The 22,500-nt window shown below is 39.6% G+C and overlaps 1 protein-coding gene across 5 annotated transcripts; it reads right to left on the minus strand.

The window, feature by feature from the left end:
• Nucleotides 1–3,281: 3,281 nt before the first annotated feature.
• On the minus strand, nucleotides 3,282–15,956 carry LOC122264571 (uncharacterized). 5 transcript variants are annotated; one of them, XM_043033530.2, is made up of 14 exons: nucleotides 15,816–15,956; nucleotides 11,677–11,787; nucleotides 9,575–9,700; nucleotides 9,193–9,282; nucleotides 8,844–8,948; nucleotides 8,345–8,452; nucleotides 7,881–7,961; nucleotides 7,339–7,413; nucleotides 6,545–6,604; nucleotides 5,174–5,349; nucleotides 5,009–5,061; nucleotides 4,402–4,852; nucleotides 4,182–4,272; nucleotides 3,282–3,743 (listed from the first exon to the last, which is right to left on the minus strand). In XM_043033530.2, exons 2-13 carry the CDS (start codon nucleotides 11,785–11,787, stop codon nucleotides 4,230–4,232), a joined length of 1,479 nt encoding a protein of 492 aa, XP_042889464.2. In that variant the 5' UTR covers nucleotides 15,816–15,956; the 3' UTR covers nucleotides 3,282–3,743; nucleotides 4,182–4,229. The 5 variants fall into 5 exon arrangements, with proteins under 5 accessions (XP_042889464.2, XP_086388716.1, XP_042889463.2 ...); XM_086532590.1 differs by lacking the exon at nucleotides 15,816–15,956 and adding an exon at nucleotides 15,068–15,207 and having other exon boundaries at nucleotides 7,339–7,410; nucleotides 9,193–9,279; XM_043033529.2 differs by lacking the exon at nucleotides 15,816–15,956 and adding an exon at nucleotides 15,068–15,207 and having other exon boundaries at nucleotides 9,193–9,279.
• Between the last annotated feature and the right edge of the window lie 6,544 nt (nucleotides 15,957–22,500).

Genomic DNA, 22,500 nt, shown 5'->3' on the forward strand with positions numbered 1-22,500 from the left:
GGACGTCCTCTCTTCGGGAGTCAGAGCCGACAGACTCACCTTCCGCCCATCCAGGAGCTTGTCTGTCTCCTGGAGGAAGGTGAGAGTGGCTCGGTCCCTCGGTATGATTATCATGCCATTGTCTCTAGCAATTATAATCGTCAGACGGCACTGTCTCTGGTTTTCCAGAGCTTGTACCATCTGGTAAGTGTTGTCAAATCCTTCCGGTTATTGGGAACTCTAAACTGGGGGAACCGACTTGAGGCTACAGACTCGTCCTCCGAGTCCGTAGCCGCCCGAGGCCGCTTGTTGCCTGTCCTCCGAACCGACGCTGGAGTTTTGGTAGTGGGGCCAGCAGGGTTGGAGGGTCCTACCTGACTTCCATTTTTTGTTTTGACTCGTCGTCTGAACCGACGCCAGAGACTTGTCAGAACCAGGGGCTGGTTTGGAGGGTCCAGCTCAAGGTTTTTGGGCAGGTTTTATCTGAACCAACGCCAGAGCCTTACCCATTCTCTTACTTTTGTCACCGAGGACCTTGAAAGGCTCCAGGGTGACAGCCTTGGTCAACTTCGTGCCGAGTTCGTCAACGAACACTCCATTCTCCCCAGCCACTTGATAAAAAGAAGATAACTAGCTGGAGTTAACAACGTTAGCTCCTAAATACACGATAGAGCTTTGGGAAATGAAGGTGTCTTGTCATAGACGAAGGTAGTATATATATATATATATATATATATATATATATATATATATATATATATATATATATATATATATATATATACATGTATTGCCGTTAACTCCACAGGGTGAACGACGAGTGCATTCTTCGCTGTCATGTAATTTCTCGTTATCTTCTTTTTTATCAAGTAGCTGGAGAGAATGGAGATATTTGAGAAACAAATGCAACATAAATTGATATGACGCCTGATGCTGTACCTGGTCAATAAAACATAATCTGTACCTATCTAGCATGACGTATTTCCCCACAGGCCGCCCTCGCATGACGTCACATCACCTCGCAACTTTAATTTTCTTACCGGTGTGAACTCAACAAGTCTCACAGTATTAGGGCGTCATATCAATGTATATTGCATCTGTGCGTCACAAATACGTCTTTTCTCTCTAGCCCCTTGTTAAAAATAAGATAAGCAATAATAGGAAAGCGTTCAATGCGTTTGTCGTTTACACTATCCAGTTTGCGATAATGCATATTGAATACACGATCGTTTTGAGAAATGCGAGGAGAAAAAGATAAATTTTATTTACATGAGGTAAATATTTGTTAACGTATTACAGATTTACCAGACGTGATGGGTTAAGCGCTTATTTGAAGGTGTCTTGTCATAAACGAGAGAGAGAAAGCTTGGGTGTTCACATTTGATTATCAAAGTAATAATTATACGATTTACATTAACACACACTCGCTAATTCTCTCAGTATATGTATATGTATATATATATTTATGTATATATATATATACATATATATATATATATATATATACATATACATATACATATACATACACACACACACACACACACACACACACATATATATATATATATATATATATATATATATATATATATATATATATACGTATATGACTATGTATATATACATATATATCATACATATATGAATATAATACACACACACACACACACACATATATATATATATATATATATATATATATATATGTATGTATATATATACTTAAATATACATAGACATACACATATATCTCTCTTTTTATCTCTAATCCTCTCTCTGTCTCTCTCCTCCCCTTAACGGAGGAGAGAGAGGGGCAGATGAGAATGAGAATGAGAATGAGAAAACGAAAGTGAACCAGACCATATGCAGCGGCGGCAATATTCTCCTGTGCCAGCATGGCTGCTTTGTGCTGTGACACTTTTAGCCTTAAGCATAAACCACCTTCCTTTTCTCCAACTCTTCATGCTGTATTACCTGGCAATGTTTTTGTCTCTGGTATTTCTTTACGAAATAATATTTGAAGAAAAAAAAAAAGGTTTTGTTCTCCTATAAAACAATGCTAGTTATCAGTAAAGATAATGAGCTTATTTAATTAAATTATAATCTTAGTAGATTACAATATTAGAAAGCTTGTCAGATAACACAATAGTACTAACACAAAATACATGTTATCACAGAAAATGGTTGAAATAAAGCAAGGACTTTGAATGGTCGAGTGACACCCTTCCCCTGAAATAAAACAGGACAGGTGGATGCCCCGTATTCAACGAATAATATTCGACGAATTGCATGAATCATGGTCTATACCACTGATAATTCATTTATCTCTACCTGCGATTTAAAGTAGGTTAAATCCTTAAAACGTAATATACCTGATAACCACCTCCATCTCTTACTCACCCTTACCCTAAACATATACTCGTAACTCCTCGGGTATATTGCTCGATTAATAAAACTTATCTGATGCTTCATTAGCGGCTCGTCGGGTATAACCGACCCGTAGTGCGTATGAGCTCGTGTCTCTGCCATTAGCTTACGAGAATGCATATGCGTCGAAGGTGAAAGAGACAAAGCGCCTGGGGTCAAGGTGCATATGACAGGATCGTAGGAAAACCGTTGGAATTCTCTGATCGTATGTTCAATTCGGTTGACAAGCGTTGCTGTTGCATAATTCTTAACTCAACCAAAATACTGCTAACATTTAATTCTGAAGGGACTTGTAACTGGTTGGTTGAAGAAGTGAGTTTAGGGAGGACCAAGTACTAGTGGGTGAATAGTGGTGAATTGATGAAAATGCCAATGTTGTAAGTCATGTGACTTTTATTGTATATTCTCACTTTATAATCTGAATGTCTTCCCTCACTCCCTCTCCCTAAAATAATTCCTCTCCAAGTATATATCAACAAGCCGTTTAAATGAGCCAGTAATCTATTACTTAATATTAAAATGACACTTAGTAGTTCTTTACACAAACAAAAATGCAAACACTAAGCACATTCCTTCGATCCACAAGGTACAAGCCACTTCTTTTCAACAACAACAAAAGTATTTTGGTAGATCTTTTACACAAGTCTCAGATGAGGATGATCTATTGGGAATCTTTCCTAATGTATTTTAAATGTCAAACGACCTCTCTCTCTTCTCTCTTTCTCTCTCAGGTTTGTTAGCTGTATGGTTATTAGACAAAATAACGTTCACTGTAGTTCCAAAGCTATTGTAAGTGTATATACACAATCATAATTGGACTTTTAACTTTCTAAATGATCTTTCGGGGAGGACATGTTTTGGGAAGAAAGAAATATCATAACAAATTTATTCATGCTTTTGCTGGAGTAAACACTACATAGGCACATCTGCTTTATAACATATTTTATAAAACATTAACATATTCCATGGCAAATGCAATAAATAAATTTACAAAAATATGCAATATTCCATGACAGAGTATGATATTAGATAAGATATTAGGATCCTATATAATTACATATAAACCAATATCCCATGACTTATATGCAGTTCATGAGAAATTCAAATGACACATGATGAACAATTCTCAAAATGAATTTTTTAACTTATTTTGAAAACATAATCCTTAACCTTGATTAACATTAAAAATGAAGCGGATATTCCTTTCTCCTAGATATCCTTAGGGATCTCTTTGTGGTGAAAGAACTAAATCTTCATTACTGGATATCAAACTGTGATAAATATACAACATGCAAGGGGCTGATCATCTGCTGCTGTCCTCTGCTTGTCACAGTCTGAAAAGAGTTTAAGATGTAAATACATTATAAAAACATAATATATTCATTGACGCAAAGAAGCAGATATCAACATAAAAAGCATAAAAAACAATAACAAGGCAATATACAGCTACTCTAAGAGAGAAAAAAGTCTGCTAAATATATCAAATTGACTTCTCTTTTTCACTCATTCTATTCTAAGTTGAGCATATTAACCTCACTGTTGGTGAGGTTAATATGCACTAAGTATGTCTTAAGACATTTACAAATATTAACCCTCTCTGGACGGGTGGTACAGTACTGTACCGCTCATTCAAAAGCCCAGTGGCCGGGCGGCACAGTATTGTGCCAGCCATTTAATTGATTTAGGCCTAATAATTTGAACGCCCTGGCATTGGGACATTCAGGGCTGGAATGCCCCCGTCGTAAGTGGGTTAAAGCAGTAAAATCCCTTACCTTTTTCTTCCCCTCTTTTTTTTTTTTCATTCCTCTTCTTGATGGTACTTAATCCTTATCTTTCGATGGCACAGGGATCAAGTTAGGGTTACTGGGGGAAAAAAAAAAATAATAATAACAATAAGCATATGGCAAAATTCAGAGAAGAGAATTCCAAAAAAAAAATATGTTGCTATCCCACTCACTTTTCTGAGACATTGAACACTGGAATATTTCTTACTGAGAGTCGCCGCCTCTGCCTCCACGACCTCGTCCTCCACCTCCGAAGCCTCTTCCTCTACCACCACCACCACCTCCTCTTCCACGAGAGCCTCCTCTTCCTCTCCCGCGCGATCCACCGCCTCCTCTCCCACGGAAACCTCTTCCTCCTCCTCTGCCTCCAAAACTGCTTCTCCTTTCTTCTCCATCGTTATCTTCACCTCCGTCATCATCACTGTTGTTACCTCTTCCTCCAAACCATGCTCCACCTCCACCTCCACCTCCACCTCTTTCTCTGCCTCTGCCCCTGCCCCTGCCTCTGCCCATGCTCCTGCGGGGCGTTAACCCCATCCACTCCAGTGGGGCGTTATATTCTTCGGAATTGTAGTCGGGTTTGAGAAGGGAGGCGGGCTTTTCTGGTGAGTCAGCAGACTTTTCTGGTGTTTCAGCAGAGTTTTCTGATGAGTCAGCATCTGGGGGGAAGAATGTGGGAGGGAAAAAATGGTTACAATATATTCCTCCAATGATAAATATATACAATGCAGTATGAGAAAAGCAGAAGGGGGTATTTGGGTTGATTTCATGTCCAAATGAATGAAACACTAATGTAAAATATTGAAACAACTTACCTGTTTTTGTTGGAGTAACCCTTGGCCAATCCACATGAATTGAATTAGGGATCCTGAAACAAATGATAAGAATATTAAATATCCATCAATAAATTATTTCATATTTGCATGTTCCAGAACACCGATGTCAGATACAAGACAAATACAGTATTAAGATAAGCTTACGTCACAAAACCAGGAGTGAAACGCCCGCGTCCACGTCCACGCCTGTCTCCACTGTCCCTGCCATAGTCACGCCTGTTACCCCCTCGTCTGTCACCCCCCCTGCCGCCACGCATGTTTGGAGTTCTGAATCCCCGTCCAGAGAACCGCCCTTGTCTAAGTGCTCGTTCTTCTTCCATCTGAGAGAGAAAGAAGCAAGAAAATTAAGACTTGAGGTTTCATACAGATATGAATACCAGGCAATTGAAGAGGGGGAGTGAGAGGGAGGGAGGGAGGAAGATGAAGGGACAGAGGGAGGGAGGGAGAAGGAGAGAGAGTGAGAGAGAGAAAAGAGAGTAAGAGAGAGAGAGAAAAGTGAGAGTGAGAGGAAAGAGAGTGAGAGAGAGAAAAGAGAGTAAAAGAGAGAGAAAAGAGAGAGAGAGAGAGAGAGAGAGAGAGAGAGAGAGAGAGAGAGAGAGAGAGAGAGAGAGAGAGAGAGAGAGAGAGAGAGAGAGAGAGAGAGAGAGAGGAGAGGAGGAGAGAGGAGAGAGAGAGAGAGAGAGAGAGAGAGAGAGAGAGAGAGAGAGAGAGAGAGAGAGAGAGAGAGAGAGAGAGAGAGAGAGAGAGAGAGAGAGAGAGAGAGAGAGAGAGAGAGAGAGAGAGAGAGAGAGAGAGGAGGGAGAGAGAGAGGGAGAGAGAGAGGAGAGAGAGAGAGAGAGAGGGGAGAGAGAGAGAGAAGAGAGAGGAGAGAGAGAGAGAGGAGAGGGGAGAGAGAGAGAGTAGAGAGGAGAGAGAGAGAGAGGAGAGAGAGAGAGAGGAGAGGAGAGAGAGAGAGGAGAGGAGAGAGAGAGAGAGAGAGAGAGAGAGAGAGAGAGAGAGAGAGAGAGAGAGAGAGAGAGAGAGAGAGAGTGTAAAGTGAATGAGAATTGGATCAAATAAAAGATGCAATACTGGGAGGGAGAGAGAAGAAAAAAAAGTATCAGTGGTTTACTTAATGTGAGGAAAGACTATTGCTATTGCTGTGAGAGGGCGAGCAGGAAAACAGCTCAGGGGAATGTGATGTGGAACCCGCCTGTGGCGGCCAGGATCCCATCAACTCTTCCAGGGGAGGGGAATGGCTGTGCATAGAAAATATGTCTAATTTTTAACCTCTGGACCTAGATGACATAGCATAATGCATCAAGGTAGTAAGCTAGATTATTCCCTCGTCCAAATCAATCATGGACTGCCTCCTTCCCTAAGTCAGAGTATTGGCTTAGAGGGGTGTTAGGTCCAAGAGGATTTCTATTCAAAAATTTCAATTCCCCTCTGAATTTATGGTGGAGCCTGAAATACTGTTTTTGAGAACCTTGTAGTCAAAGGGTTAATGATACGGAAATGTTATAAACAAGTTACCTGTGCTAGTTCCTCTTCAGACGGCTGTGTGCGTTGGAGCATCCTTTTCTGGAGGTCAGTCTGCAATGTTGAGGAATCAAATAATTAATAACTTCAGCACACTTAAATAAAAGATTACAAAACACCTAAAATTATCTGAAGGAAGGAAGTCAAACCTCCAGCCTATGAATCACGTATTCATACACGTGACCCTCGGCTCATTCGGTGCTCTAGCCATACCTTGTGTTTTACATGTATCAACTAGACCTTGGATTTTTAGGCACATCACTTAGATCATATGCTTAGCTTCTGGAATGAGTCAAATTACTCTTACTTCTTAATCATCGTATGAGCATGGATAAGACTAAATTAACCCTTTGTATAAATATACAACTCGGGCAAAGAATTGATTACAAACAGTTCATCACTATCTTGCCTGTCAGCTGCACAATGGAGTTTTTCTAACTCTGAGAGGGATGATAAAACTAAGACAGGGGAATATGCATTCGTTTGCCTATGCTATCCTTAGGATGAAGAAAGAATGGCAGGCAACCATTAAGCAATTCCATAATCTCAATGTGAAATGGTATAGTCACCTCACTCAACTTCAAAGTCCACCACTCACCTGTAAGTAGACTCCCAGTTTCAATTCATGTGTTAGTAACAATTCACAACATAAATAAAGAACACCCATTTCACACACAGACCCTAGTAAACCAAGAAGTTGAGGGAACTGACCATTCAATAAACCTGTCCACCATAGTGTTATGTTACCCTTGTTCATTATGGTAGATTAATGTTCTCAAGATATTTACCAGCGTCTGTTCCCCTCCTGATGGCTGTGCAGGCTGGATCGTTGTTTTCTTGACAGGTGATTTCTTTTCCAGCTGCTGATTTGAGAAATCAAATAATTAACAATATTACATACAACAAAACAACTATGAAACACTTAAAATTAACTAGAACCTTGAAAAGGACTTCTTTCATTTAGTATCTTGATAGTAAAGATTACATGAACTAAGCAATAGGTACAGTTCATATGAAGGGAAAATCTGTCTTTTTGTATGCGTGGTCTCTCCCATGTACACGAAAGAACCAGTATATGGACAGAAACCGAGTTTATTAAGTGGCAATATATTCTTTAGCACATTCCAAATATCTCTTGGTACATCACCAAAACAATTGGAAGCCAGGTAGGTAATTTTCACAATTTGCAATACATGGAGTAAGATGGTCTTCTAAACACTGTCCATTTCAAAAAATGTATTTTAGATGTTCTTACTTCCATGTACTGGTCATCTGTGATTTCCTATTATTTTGCATTACGGTACAAATCTTTTCTAAACATATTACTCACCCCATTTTCCACAGGCTGCTCTTTCAATGGCTGAACATCACCATTGGCTAAGATCCCTAGTTTCTTCTTCTTTTTCTTTGGCTGAAATATATTAAGAGTCGTCCATAAGACCTTATCTTACTGGTTGATAGAATCAGTTGATTAACCCCTAAAGGACATGCATCATGCTGAGGTAAAGACATGGGCAACCTATACAAGAAGGCATAAAATGTTTATGTTTTCAAGACTTAATGTCAGTAGATTTCGCATATACAACTCATATTTTTTGTGTGGATTGAATTATGGTAGATATAAGTGATTGTTTAGTATGTTCCTGTGTCAGATCGCAAGACTTGACATCCTTTACACATTAAGAATAATTTATCTATAATCCTAATGATATTTTCACAGCAGACCAAATGACAGTCTTTGGAAGCAGCTTGTATCAATGTAGTAACTACTGTAACTCATAATTTTTCAAATACCTTGGGACTATCCACTCCAGTTTCCGTGGGCTGTACATCCATTTGTTCAACTGCACCATTTACTGTGCCGCCTTGCAGCTTTTTCTTTTTGGCAACTTTCTTCTTCGGCTGTAAGGGTCGTGTTCAGGAAATGTTAAAAAATGTGGAAGTGAATGTAGGAAAATACTTCAATGTTTTACTCTACATACATAATAATGGATATAAATGAGTATGCCGAACTCTATTCCTCTCTCGAAGTACAGGTGTTCTGCTCATGGAACTCCAACATAGATATGTATACTGGTGTAACAATCTGTAGACACCCATCAATAAAATCACCTAATAATAAATCAATTCATCTTTCACATGAGATGGCAGGTTTTATTTACTGGAAACCCTTGCCATTTGTAAAAATAAAATCACTACCTGGAGTATTGGACATAGACACATAATTTACATCATGCATTCTTAAGATATTAACCAACTACTACTATAGACGACAGGGATATTTTTCAATTACTTTTGCAACATTTTTCTCCGTTATCTCTGGCTGCAAGCTCTTCTGCTGGACATCAACATTTTCTGCGTTTCCTTCCTGCTTTTTCTTTTTGATGATCTTCTTTGGCTATATTGGAGTACAAGTAAATTTGTGAAAAAAAAAAAAAAAACTTTAATCATGTGAGGATCTGTTTCTCACTATTCATGTATGTTACAAATAGAAATACTTCTCAGCTTTAACTTAAAGTTTGTATATATTAAATCAACAAACGACTTTCTAAACATGTGAGTTTTTAGGGGGCTTAGTTTGTTTCAAACATAGCCAATACCACTAAAAGACACTTAGAACATTTCTGAATTACTTCTGCTACCTTTTCTTCCGTCAAGTCTGGCTGCGAGATCTTCTGCTGGGTGCCAACATTTTCTGCATTTTCTTCCTTTTTCTTTTTCTTCTTTGGCTGCTTTAGAGTACAAGTAAAATTGTGAAAGATAAATATCAAATGTATGGGTCTGTGTGTGTTAGTGTGTATATGCATAATTCTCTCTATATATACCTATGAAAACTTATGTACATGCACATGTATATGTTGATGTATGTTATTGATACATATTGTCATCAGACTCCTAAACCTATGGGTGGTATTCAACATAATACACACACTACTTCCAACTCATGCATTTTGTCTTTTTTCAGCTTTGTTTCCGACATGGACACTAAAGCCACTAAAGAACGCTTAAATGTTTCTGAATTACTTTTGAAACCGTTTCCTCTGCCAACTTGGGCTGCACGTTGTTGTTGTTGTTCTGCTGGATGCTGTCGACTGCCGTCTTCCCTTCCTGCTTCTGCTTCTGCTTCAGCTTCTTGACGGTCTTCTTTGGCTACATTAGATCACAATCGGATATGAGTTCTTGATGCCTATTCTAACAAGTCGTATGTATGCTAGCACTATTCAAATTTGGTAAGGACCAATCGGATGATAATGGTAATGTTGTAATATCATATTTCATTACATTGAACATAGTGTAAAACTTTTATCTTCTTGTAGCAAAACAGGAGATTGCAATATAACTGTGTAGATGTTGTATTACAAAATATTGTGGATACATTATTTGTTTGAGTATGATAGGGAAAAAAAAGGGGGCAAAAAGATGGCATCAACATAATAAAAATTAACTATAACCATAATTTTTTCTTCTTCTTCTCCATCAAAACAGTTCAAATGCATTACATGGAAACTACAAAAGTATACATTCTGGCAATACATAAAGAAACAAAGAAATTCCATAAAAAAGAGGCACTATAAAAAACCCTCATAATGGAAAGAAGTGGGAAAACAAGTTAATAAAATAACACATCAGGATCTAACAGAAAACTCAACAAACTGAGGCGGCAAACAGCATAAATGAGGAAGACGAGACTGACTGCATATTCTATACATTTTAATCAAATCATTTAAGTATAGTGGCATTGTCTTCTTTTTTTTTTAAGACAGTTCATTGTCTACCCTACCCTACTACAGGATGACTAAAGGTGCTATCTGTGCTTTTGATCTCTGCCTGTTTCCATCCTATCTTTCCTGGACTACAGCGATTCGCAAAAACAACAAGAGAGGTTCCTTTACATATAAAACTGACAATATTTGAAGCCAGTGGATGCCCCTCAATTACTCTCCCCCAAGAAAAGGTTAGTTGCTAGCATACAAGTCATATTGTTACCTGTTAAGGCTATTGTCATTAATCTCAGCATTGCTGTCCTCATCTTTATCAGTATTAACATTATAATCATTGCTATCATTATGGTTAATCTTATTGATGAAAATAAATCCCTCATGAATGTAAAATTGCTTGCCCTTAAGGGGTTCAACCATAATAAGGGAATTATCTTGAGTAAGCCCATAACTCTTGCTCAAAATCACAGGACATACAAAACTATACTAGCATCAATTCAAGCTGGTTGGGAATGAACGAACTGCCTACATCAGAGTAGGTCTAAATTTCACTCTTCTAATTTCTATAATCTTTCTGGTTCCCCATCCTTCCCTTGAAACATTTCCCTTAAAATAATAACTAGCACATATTACCCGCACAAGCTCAACATTTGTTTACATAGAACCACCAGACTGAAAAATCCCTCAGATAGGGCCTTAGAGTCAAAAAATTGTCAGGGAAACACTAATAATCTTAAATTCAGTTTTTAACTTGCTTATGAATAGTGTCTACTGTACACAGCAGCCGCTGCCAGAGTGGGTGAATAGCCCAAGGCATTAGGCGTACGTGTTTGAAATACCCCAGCATTTAGACCGTATGGAGCTAAAAACTCCCCCATTGATATCGGGTTACTATACACTTAACCCACTCACGCCGGATGACATGCTGACACGTTTCGTGGTTTTCGCGTCAGACGCCGCCGACGAGATATCTGGCCAAGGCTGGCGCTCGGGGTGAGCGAGCAGGCAGCCCAGGCTTGCAGCCCGTGCGCCCGAGAATCTCGAAGCGTTCGGATGATGCGTTCGAAAACCTCGGTATAGCGACTGTGCAAAGCCGGAATGGCCCCGGCGTGAATGGGTTAAGAACCAATCTTTTTTATTCTATCAAAAACATATAGAAAGATGAGTCTCATAAATGATGGATTCTATTTTTGTTTTTTTGAATTCTCTAATGAGATTTATGCAAATCAGTCTCATACTTCCAAAATTAATAAAGCACCAAACAATAGATGTATCACACTTCATCAATAAATATTTTCATATATTCAATAATTTTTTTTTTTTTATTCCTTATCATCATTATATTATTTCCTTTTTTCCATTGAAACCTAACAACAGAGTGCAAATGAAATATTAAGTCAGTCTTACCAAATTTGGGCTGTTGCCTTCAGACTGCGCACTCAGAGCAGTCTTCTTTTTCTTTCCTGTGGAACCATCGACTGGTTCTGTCAACTTCCGTTTTACGGTCTTCTTCACCATCTGCAAAGCAAATTATTTTAAGCATAAAGGAATATGCACAATCGTATAAGACTGTATGTTAAATTTCCAAGGATATTTCTATCATGCGATTGAATGTACATAAATTTACTAAGTCTTTGAGCCCTTTCAGAGCCAGTTGTTGTACTGCAGAGCTGTGCAAGTGTGTGTATTGGTTTGAGTACAAGATATAGACAGATGATGTACTCAAAGGCTTATTGCCAAATAAGGCAGCAGTCTAAGCTCTATCTTACCAGAATAAAGGTGGGATGCTTAATGACCTCTCTACAGCAGTATCATATATGCAATGATAATGGCTATTGCTGTGCATACTATAAGTCATGCAGGTGTGTAGATTGTATAGAAACCATATTTTTTAAATTTCAAATCCATACTAGAAATCAATATGATGGGAATAAGATAAATTTGTGGCATATACTAATCCATTTTATTCATACATTACACTGCAATTTCCCTAATCTGCTTCATGCCCTCCCCTACTATTGAGACCCAGTCTGTGGAGTATGGGGGTGGTCATAGATTATGCTAAAAGGGTAAAATTCCAGTTTCATACAGCCTTTGAATCTCACAAATAAAATTTTGTCTTCTATTCTTCCTGAAGTGTATTACATGAATCTGCTATTATTTTCATTGCAAATGACTGTTTCTGGAATTATGAAAGTTCCAATAGTAGGGGAGGGTATGAAGTATATCAGGGAAGTCAAGGGACAAAACAGGTTTAAATGTAATAAATATGTAATAAAAGCACATAAAAAACAACTTTTAAATCAGCAGTGTTCACCATTAACCCATTGTGGACGGGTGTCATGACATACATGAACGTAAGAGCTTTGGCCTGACGACGGGCGTGATGACATACATGACATTTGGGGATTTTAGGTCACTGTGCTGTTTTATTGTGCTATGAAAGAGGAGTGAATGATGATAAAAACTGCAGTCATAATTACTGTAATTTTCGTAATATCAAGCTAACTTAACGTGCAAAGCCTATATGGCACCACTTTTTCCTAGCACCAGCAGGATAGAGAGCCTTGAATGGCACCCATAGAGCGATGGCACACACTAAGTTGATGACCTCTTGCTCTAATGTACTGCCAATGAAGGTTGTGCAAACAGAACGAGAAGAGAAAGGTGACTCAATCCATACCTAGTCTAAAAAATGCTCATGTGCCAATATGGATGCCTTTCACTGTGGCACTCACAGTCACAAGCACAGGTTTCATTCCTCTTCCTTACCTCTTCATGTTATCTTCATTGTAGGTGGTTATATGTTTCGTATTCGTTCATGACAGCACAAAAATATGAAAAAATAAAAGTTGTTTTTTGGCCTCCCATAAGACAGCAATATTTCTATCATACCTAATATAAAGAAAATAATGAGCTAATATGGATCATATACTACAATTTTAGTCAACTGCAGCACTGACAGAGCCTGTCATATGGCACATATGTCTCTAAACTCAATAAAACACACAAAAAATAAAACATAAACAGCTCTAGTTTTGCAATGAATGACAAAGAGAGTGGGAAGATTCAAATTATATCGCTTCAAGCTGCCTCGCTCTAAAATAAAACCTATCCTGGAGACTGGGCAAGCAAATCTATCCCTGTCCGTAATAGGTTAATCAAGCTCTATGATAATACACCCCAAAACACCGCTTAAAATCCCCCTAGCTAGGGCATCCTGAACCCCTAGGGGATGTGGACCTTAAATAATAACAGATGGTGCCTTGCTATTAACCCACTGCCAACGGGACGCCTATCGACCTAGCTGGCCGTTAAGGCGGGCAGTCTACGACACTAGCATCACAAGCTAAATATTAGAGGGAATGGGAAAGGGTTTTCTCCACCCTCTGGGTAGCGCAGACTAGCCCAATAAATATTTTTCCATAAATACATAATAAAATGCGAGTTTAGGCCGACTTTCGAACCCTGTAGCTCTGGAGCTAGCGTCATTACAGCCGCAATACCTTATGACTGTGTGCACGCTTAAACTGTGAGCAGATCCTGATGTCGTGTCATGTACGTTTTAACACGAACTACCTGACAGTGCAGAAATGAGTTATGCAGTCAGTGTAAGCTTGACATCATGCTGTTAACACTGAGCAACTTCAAAAAAGTGTATTGTTGGTGCATTAAGCCAGCTGAATATCTCTTTATTAACAATTTGCATAGGAAGTGCTCCATATAATTGTCATATAATTTTCATTTTATTGAGTACATGTACTATAATCCTTGTATCTTATCATAAAATCACCTGGTAATGAATATCCATATCCACAGTTTATTACAAACTTTCAAACTAGAATCAAGAAAATTAAGAAACAGACAAACTCATTACTTACAATAAATTGCGCGGATATAATCGTGAGAGGAAAGACAATTTTGATAGTTAATACTTTTCTCAATTGCACAGTAACATACAAACTAGCTGACATAACGCATAAATGAGTCATAAGGTCAGTGTAAACTTAGCAACTACCGCAAACATCGTGTGCGACTTACGACTAAAAAGACTGGTTCAAGGCCAGTGTAGGCGAAGGTACATGTGTGCCCATAGAGATTTGTAAATTTGGATAAAGACGCAACCAACCCTCTAGGCACGTCACGATATTTTTCTGGTAGTTTTCGTTGTGCTTTGTACAGTTTCGCTTCTCATTTCCATCGGAACCTTACGCGGAAGAAAAGGGTTTTATGGTGTTACGTCATAATTAAAGGTACGTCATGACAAAAGGTGTTTTTTTTTCGCTACGGGTGGTTGCGTCTTTATCCAATAATACTAGAGATTTTAGGCATGCAGCTACATACACATTTCATGACATGGACACTCACGGATACATAATTTTAATTCTATGAACTTCCTTATCTTATGGCTATGTGAAACTGGACCTACGCTACTTTGGCATTACACAAACCATTATGCTTTGTTATATTTCCTCCAAGAATATGAATCAGCTGCTACGCAACTCCTTTCCCACACTTCGTGGCCTCCCACCTAAAGGGGTCGAATTAGTCACTCTGTATATTTGTTAAAAGCTAATGCAAATGTGGTACTATCAGTGACGAGGATTTCTTCGTGTGAATCACCTTTGCCAGAAATCCTTCCGTCCTTAAACACGTTTCCTAAAAAAACACACGAGGAATATCCAGCCACCACGAGACGATCCCGTAACACAACCACTAAATAAACACCAACCCAACACGATGAACACAACTCCCATCTCCCCTTATTACAACACCATAAAACCCTACGCCAACATACCTTATCCAACATAGTGTCAAGAAATCCCAAATCCTAAGAAACAGCACACTCTCCACGCCCGTTCTCGTCGGCCGCCCAGCTGGCACTACGAAACACGTGTCTCCGCTGCCCTCGCTCGCACCGCGTGGGGACCTTTTGTAAACCAGGGTCGCATTCCGGCGCGGCTTTTAGCGCTAGTGCTTTTATTTCGGGTTTAATGTCGGTTTTAATGTCTTGAAATGTGGTGATTTCTTAGGGTGAAGTTGGGTGATTGTGTATGTTTCTTTGTTGTGCTGGGAGGTTGTTGTTTTTTGTTGGATTGTGGTGATCGTATGTCGCCGTATCGTGACCCGTATTTAGGTTGAGATAAAGGGTTTGGGGTTATCTAGTTATTCCTTACTTATTTTTTATAGTTGGTATGATATTTATAATGATAGCAACTGTTATAGGTAACATTACGTTACTTAGTTATTTATTTGGTTATACAGCCCGCTCGAAATAAGGAATGCGCAATAAACCATAAGAAAAAAACTCAAATGCCCAAAGACCTGTATATTTCTTAATGTCAATATCTCTAATACACACACATATATATATAAGCAAATTTACATGGGTTGTATCTACATGGCGAAACACATACACAATCATAAAGAAATCATCATTGCCTGGGAGAAAAATGAACAATGCACCAAGGTTTTACGAGACACTGTATTCATCCCATGAATATTGCAAGTTGCTATCAACACTATATATATGGATAACTACTTACTTTGCCTGTTAATGCTCTCTTCCTTTGAAGTTATGCACCAGTTCATCTCAAAACCCAGCCTGTGGGACCACGCGTTACCGTCCTATTCTATTAATGATAACACTGAGAGTTAGACTTTGGCTCGCTGCTCCTCACTTGGTTGCCACTAATTGCAAATCATCTGCAGTTGGTTGCAGCCGTTCATTTTTCTCCTTTGAGTGACCATAGACTATGATTTTTTGGGGGGTTTCTTATGAACATGGGATATTTCTTCTTCTATAAATACTGGGCTAGGGTTTCTGGTGTTTGTTTTTTTATATAAACACAGGGGAAAGTTCCTTGTGTGTGTATTTTTTTTTTAATTTGTTTTTCTCTATTTATTTATTTAACGCGAGAATAGGGTCTTCCCTTTTCCTTTTTATCGTTATTGTGAGCACAGGGTTATATATCTGGTAATTCAGGTGTCCTTGTTTCTAATGAGCACAAAACTAACATTCTGGTGTATGTTACTGAACAAAAGGAGACATTTTTGGTATTCCTTCTGAACACAAGACAAAGTTTCTAACATTTCTAATGAATGCTAGTTAGATTCCTGACGTTTCTTAAGAACAGGTTAATGACCCTCGTGGTGACTCGCTGATCATAATTAATTCTATTTTAATGCTATTTTCCCTCTTGTAAGATCTCGGCCTTGACACAACTATTATCTAATTTCTCCGTATCTTGTCTGCTTACGAGCATTATCTACCAGATCAGCTGACGTATTGCTGACCAATTAATAGCTCATTCAAGCAAAGGATCTTACCGATTATATCCACTGTCCATCTCTCTTGGTGTTCCAGTTGTCCCTTTTTTCCAGATTTAACTTGAATATGAATGTTTTGCGTTTCTTGTATAACGCGTATTTCTTTCCCGACAAATTTAGGTTTTAAAGAATTTATTACTCTCATTTACTCGGAAACTTTTCGTGGAGAAAAATATTTGCAGAACATGATGTTATTAGTTTAATGCTGTTGGATGGAGATTAGAGAATGTTCTTTCATAATTAGGTGAGAAACGGGTATACAGAAGAAAACACTGATTTCGAAATGGACACCTTAGAGGGTTTTTTTTCCCGAATGCTCTCTCTCTCTCTCTCTGTCTCTCTTTCTCCTCTCATTTCTCTCTCTCTCTCTCTCTCTCTCTCTCTCTCTCTCTCTCTCTCTCTCTCTCTCTCTCTCTCTCTCTCTCCTCTCATCTCTCTCTCTCTCTCTCTCTCCTCTCTCTCCCTCTCTTTCTCTTACTCTGTCTTCTCTCTCTCTCTCTCTCTCTCTCTCTCTCTCTCTCTCTCTCTCTCTCTCTCTCTCTCTCTCTCTCTCTCTCTCTCTCTCTCTCTCTCTCTCTCTCTCTCTCTCTTGCTCTTTTTCTATTCATATCTGGATTTTCTTAAACGTAATTGTGTAGGAGCGTTATCTATACAATACACCTTGCTAAATGAAACGACTAAAAATAATTCTTCTATTTTTTCCATTCAGATGAGATTTTTTGTATTATTATTGAGAGAGGGAGCGGCGGTAAGAATAATCCACTGCACTAAAGTCGGAGTGTGGATAGGAAATACTGCTTTAAATTTATCAATAAATCGAATGCGTAGGATAGTTTATTTGATACGAGGATTTTGCTAAATTACATAGGTAAATTGTGAACATTTTGCTATTGTGATAACAGATTTTCTTATTTATATAAGAGCTCCCTTAATAAGACAGAGCATTTAATTGGTCTTGTGGTTCCTGTGCCTTTAATATTAACAACAACACTACAACAAAATAAAGTTACAACGGAATGAAATTGAAATCCAAACGCTGATGGATAAGCAAATAGTACTAAATCTAATATGTCAAATAACATTTATGTGCTGGAATCTTATAGCCTAGAAAACACTAAGACTCTTATGATATACTTAATATCAAATTCCCGAAAGGATGAAAAGATAGAGAGCGGGGGATGATAGATGAGAGAGAGAGAGGGAGGAAGAGGAGAGAGAGAGAGAGAGAGGGAGAGGGAGAGGAGGAGGGGAGAGGAGAGAGCAGGAGAGAGAGAGGGAGGAGAGGAGAGAGAGAGGGAGAGAGAGCGGAGGAGGAGGGAGAGGAGAGAGAGAGAGAGAGAGATTTGAGGACAAGAGAGAGAGAGAGAGAGAGAGAGAGAGAGAGAGAGAGAGAGGGAGAGGGAGAGAGAGAGAGAGAGAGAAGAGAGAGAAAAAGAGAGAAAAAGAGAGAAAGAGAGAGAGAGGGAAAGAGAGAGAGAGAGAGAGAGAGAGAGAGAGAGAGAGAGAGAGAGAGAGAGAGAGAGAGAGAGAGAGAGAGAGAGAGAGGCAGAAAATCCATATGTGTAAGAATCGGACAAATTAAAGACGAACTTGAGGCTTGAATGTTCATCATTTTCATCAATAAGTATTTAATTAAATGGGTCAGTATACATGATAACTCAATAAGTGCACTTCACATTTATCTAAAATTGCATGACTTTGCATTTGTAAATACTGCGTTTCTTCATGAGCTCAGAACACGTTTTGCTCCGTCATATATGCAGAGTCATACCTCAACAGTTTGTCCCTCCTATCCAACAAGATAAAGTAAATGTTACAGGATATTATAAGGACGTCGGAGATGACTATCACAAAGAGACCAGCTTTCTTAATGAATTCCGGGGAGCTGATTTCAGACGTCCTGTAGCTCCTGGCGCATCCGCAAAGACTTTTCCTTCGAGTTTTATCCTCTGGTTCCGTTACATTCAAGCGAGATACAAACGTCTGCTGTTCATTCCGAGATCGGACGCTCTTCTCGATGCAACTGTGCAAGATGAAGACGACGCTCACTCTCAGGATGCAATAGAAGAAGAAGAAATCGATGCACTTGGGCGTGGGTGACATGGGCAAAGTGGTCGACGTCTGAGAGAAGAGAGAAGCGAGGACGATGAGCAGAGAAAGCGTGACGGTGATCCTGTCGGGGAAGTCGTCGAGGTGGAAATGCGTGAGAGTGAGTTGCGAGAGGGCGCAGAGGACCATGCACGGCAGGAAGGTCGTCAGGAGGTACGACTCGAATTTCCGAGTGAAGAGCACGACCAGCACGACGTCTGTCAAGTCTTCAGTCGTGGTGTTGTACGTGTACCTAAGAGGGGCGATGTTATAAACAGAGATGGTGGTCCTGTTGCCATAAACCTGGATGCCGCCGTCGTGAACACTCCACCGTGGGCGACACCCTTGAGGTCCGTGTAGCCTGAGCCTCATGTAGCACTCTTGCACGTCAAAGGGGAAGGCGAAGAGGTTGTAGTTGCACGTGAAGACGAACATGTATTGTACCTCCCGACTTACAAACACCTCCGATCCCGAGTATGATGTCACTGAAAACACACCGAGAGATGGTTATGTATCTAAACAAACGCAAATATAGAAACCATATATATATATATGTATATATCTTAGATTAGAAAGCTGAAGACATCACACACACACGCAAACACATATACACATTACACGATACCTTCATATCCGTGAGACACAGTTCTTTTGCCCTCTCCTTCTCGGTGTAGAGTGTACTCTTCCACAATATCATTTTTCCTTTGTATCTGGAGGTTGTCTATGTACCTGGCGTTTGTAAACAGGACATCAGGAACCCATATCATGGTAGACCTCTCTTTTTCCAAGGTGTTCAAATTCTCGTGTATGTTGGAAAAACTCAGTCGCCTATCTTTCCACGTCGTCGTGACGATCAGAGTAACTGCGAAGTTGTTCTCCTCGAGAGTAACCTGGTTGTAACCGATCAAGCTTACGTTTAACTTAACCAGCGGACTGGGTTCAGGACACGCCCCTTTCCAGTAGGAGTTATTTGGCTTATTCAGAGGTAGACAGAGGCCGGACTCATCGGACAGGTCGAGGCACTGTATCAGACCGTCGCAGCGTTGGTGCAAATCGATGCACTGGCCGTTATCGCAGCTGTAGCTCTGAGTTCCACAAAATGAGAGTGATGCCTGAAATGTCTTATTTGAATTCTTGGATATCCACATATTTCTCCCTAAAACATTTGCCTCGTTCATGGAAGAATAGGCTACGTCGTAATTGTATTGTGATATCACAAGGTATGGCTTATGATTAACCACTTGTTTTGTGATTGTCATATCCTCTTTTGACTGCAGCATCAGACGTCCTCGGTACGAAAAAAACGCGTATTCTTCAACCTTGTTAGTCTTCAAGTAAACTCTCTCTCCCCTGGTGAGGAGACAAGCGATTACTGTGAGGTAGATTGAACACGTGTACTCTTGTGTGTGATGTATAATACCCGTCGATCTTTTGTCTACCTTCAGCGTTTTACAGCTCTCATTATCTGCACCAGCGTCGGTCAACATCCACATAACTTTGGATCTCTCCGTTGCATCTCGACTCCGGGCGATTTCTTCAGCCAACGAACTCAGGTCATCGCTCTCTCTGATCAGACGGCCATGCAAGGAGCTGCAGAACGCCCTCGTGGACTCATAGTCGGAGCCTTCATATTTCTCGAACATCGCCAAGAACTCAGAAGGAGGCTCTTGGCACGTGAGAGCCTGAGAGATGGGATGGATATCCACATCGCCTCTAAATGACACTGCGGAATGACGGATGTCGTCTTGGGGACCGCGGGTACAGCGGGCCAGTTCCTCAACCTCTTGCGATGACAGACTCCTCTCAAAGACCCGGATGTCAGCAACCATGCCCGAAAAGGCATTGTCATACATCTTGCTTCCCAGAGTTAAAGAAATCCCTTCGGTCTGGAATTGGCCTGATGGGCAAAGCTTCATGTCTTTCAGGTCGTAGGCCTTCGCATTTAAAAGTATCCTGACGGATGCAACGCGGGTGATGAGGCATACATGATACCACGTATGAGCCGCTACTTGAATGCCGAGAGTCGTTGGACAGGATTGGTTGACGGAAACGTACAACCATCCTTCTTGCACTGGAATGACAAATGCATCATATACATACAATACAGTATATATACCACTACAATACATCAAACAAAAGTCCAAACACAGTTACGTGTGGACAGAAAGAATTTAAACAATGAAAAAAAAAAAAAAAATCGATAAGTTTCTAGTCAGATTTGACTCTTCATTCTTAGAAACATACACACGCCCACGTACACACACACACACACACAGACATACACACACACACACAAACACACACACACACACAGACATTCACGTGCGCGCGTGCGCGCACTGTGTAGAAAGTGTGTTTATGGGATGTGAGAAATAATCTACAGAAGTTATAGCTAAAATAAAATAAAAGAAAACGGCTTCATAAAACCGAAATCGCATATAATTTAGGGGAAACAAAGGTAAAATTAGGTCATATTTTTTATTTCCAGATATACGATACGCATTTAGAAGGGAGACTTGAGGCACATATATTTGCATTGTATAAAGATTTATAATTATATTCCTTACCTGTGGTGTGCTTTGACAAATCATTTAAATTCACACCCACCTACCCACCCACATCAGTAAGGTTATATTTCACTTTCAGATATACGCTACGTCCTCTCTCTCTCTCTCTCTCTACACACACACACTCACACACACAAGCACGAACACACGCACGCAGAAAGCGGATATATTTCAGGGGAAACAAAGGTAAAGTCATAATTTTCATTTCCAGATATACGCTACGCTACGCCTTTAGAAGGGAGACGTGGGGCACATATATTTGACCTTCATTGCATTAATATTTCCAATTATATTCGTGAACTGTAATATGCTTTGCTTGATACGGATATGCAATAAATCATATAAATTCACCCCCCCCACACGCACATACACATACACACACACACACACACATACAAGAGAGAGAGAGAGAGAGAGAGAGAGAGAGAGAGAGAGAGAGAGAGAGAGAGAGAGAGAGAGAGAGAGAGAGAGAGAGAGAGAGAGAGAGAGAGAGAGAGAGAGAGAGAGAGAAAGAGAGAGAGAGAAAGAAGAAAAGGAAGAGAGAGTGAGATAGATAGATAAAGATAGATAGATAGATAGAGAGAGAGAGAGACGGACAGACAAACAGACACAGACAGATTTGTTTTTTTTCAATAAACAATGTGCAGTGCAAATGAAAACACAAACTTTGATAACACATGGCAGACGCAGACAAAGGTTCTTTAATTAAACACCGAATAAGAAGCAACGCGCATCGATATACTTGTGACTGCAAGAAAGTTGTTGGAATCGAAGAGGGAGACGATGAGGGAGCTCGCCATGTGGTATACTGAGTAGAGCCACATGCAGAGGGAATATGGCGGAGACAAGGAGGCATCGGCATATCGTAGTTCCGCCTGAAAATAAATGTATCTTGTAAGTCCTCTCTAAATCATATCTACAGTGAAATCGATTGAAAAAGATTGGGTGGAGGTCTGCTGGAAGCAAAAAGAAGGCGAAACACATCTATAATAATAATCCACAATAAACTAAGTTAAACATTGTTCTTATTCCTACTATTTGCAATAAATACTTAAGTTCATTGACTGAGGATTTTAGTCTGAATCGAAATGTCACGGATTTAGTGTTTTATGATTGTATGTACATAAGGTCTCAAACAAACACATTACCTGAGCTGTAAAATTTTCATTATCTCCTGGATTCAGTTCATACACAGTCACATCATCTGAAAAATGCCAGTCGTAAACTCAAATGAATAAAAATCCCA

Source organism: Penaeus japonicus, unplaced genomic scaffold, assembly GCF_977035675.1.
Source record: "Penaeus japonicus unplaced genomic scaffold, GWHDUDI00000001_assembly GWHDUDI00000037, whole genome shotgun sequence".
Taxonomy (NCBI): Eukaryota; Metazoa; Arthropoda; class Malacostraca; order Decapoda; family Penaeidae; genus Penaeus; species Penaeus japonicus.

Excerpts from the sequence above, each read along its gene's own strand:
- LOC122264571 (XM_043033525.2), bottom strand. Across the intron at positions 7,414-7,880 it reads AGCAGCCTGTGGAAAATGGG|CAGCTGGAAAAGAAATCACC; the intron begins GTGAGTAATATG and ends TTCTCAAATCAG. Across the intron at positions 5,062-5,173 it reads TTCACTCCTGGTTTTGTGAC|GATCCCTAATTCAATTCATG; the intron begins GTAAGCTTATCT and ends CATTTGTTTCAG.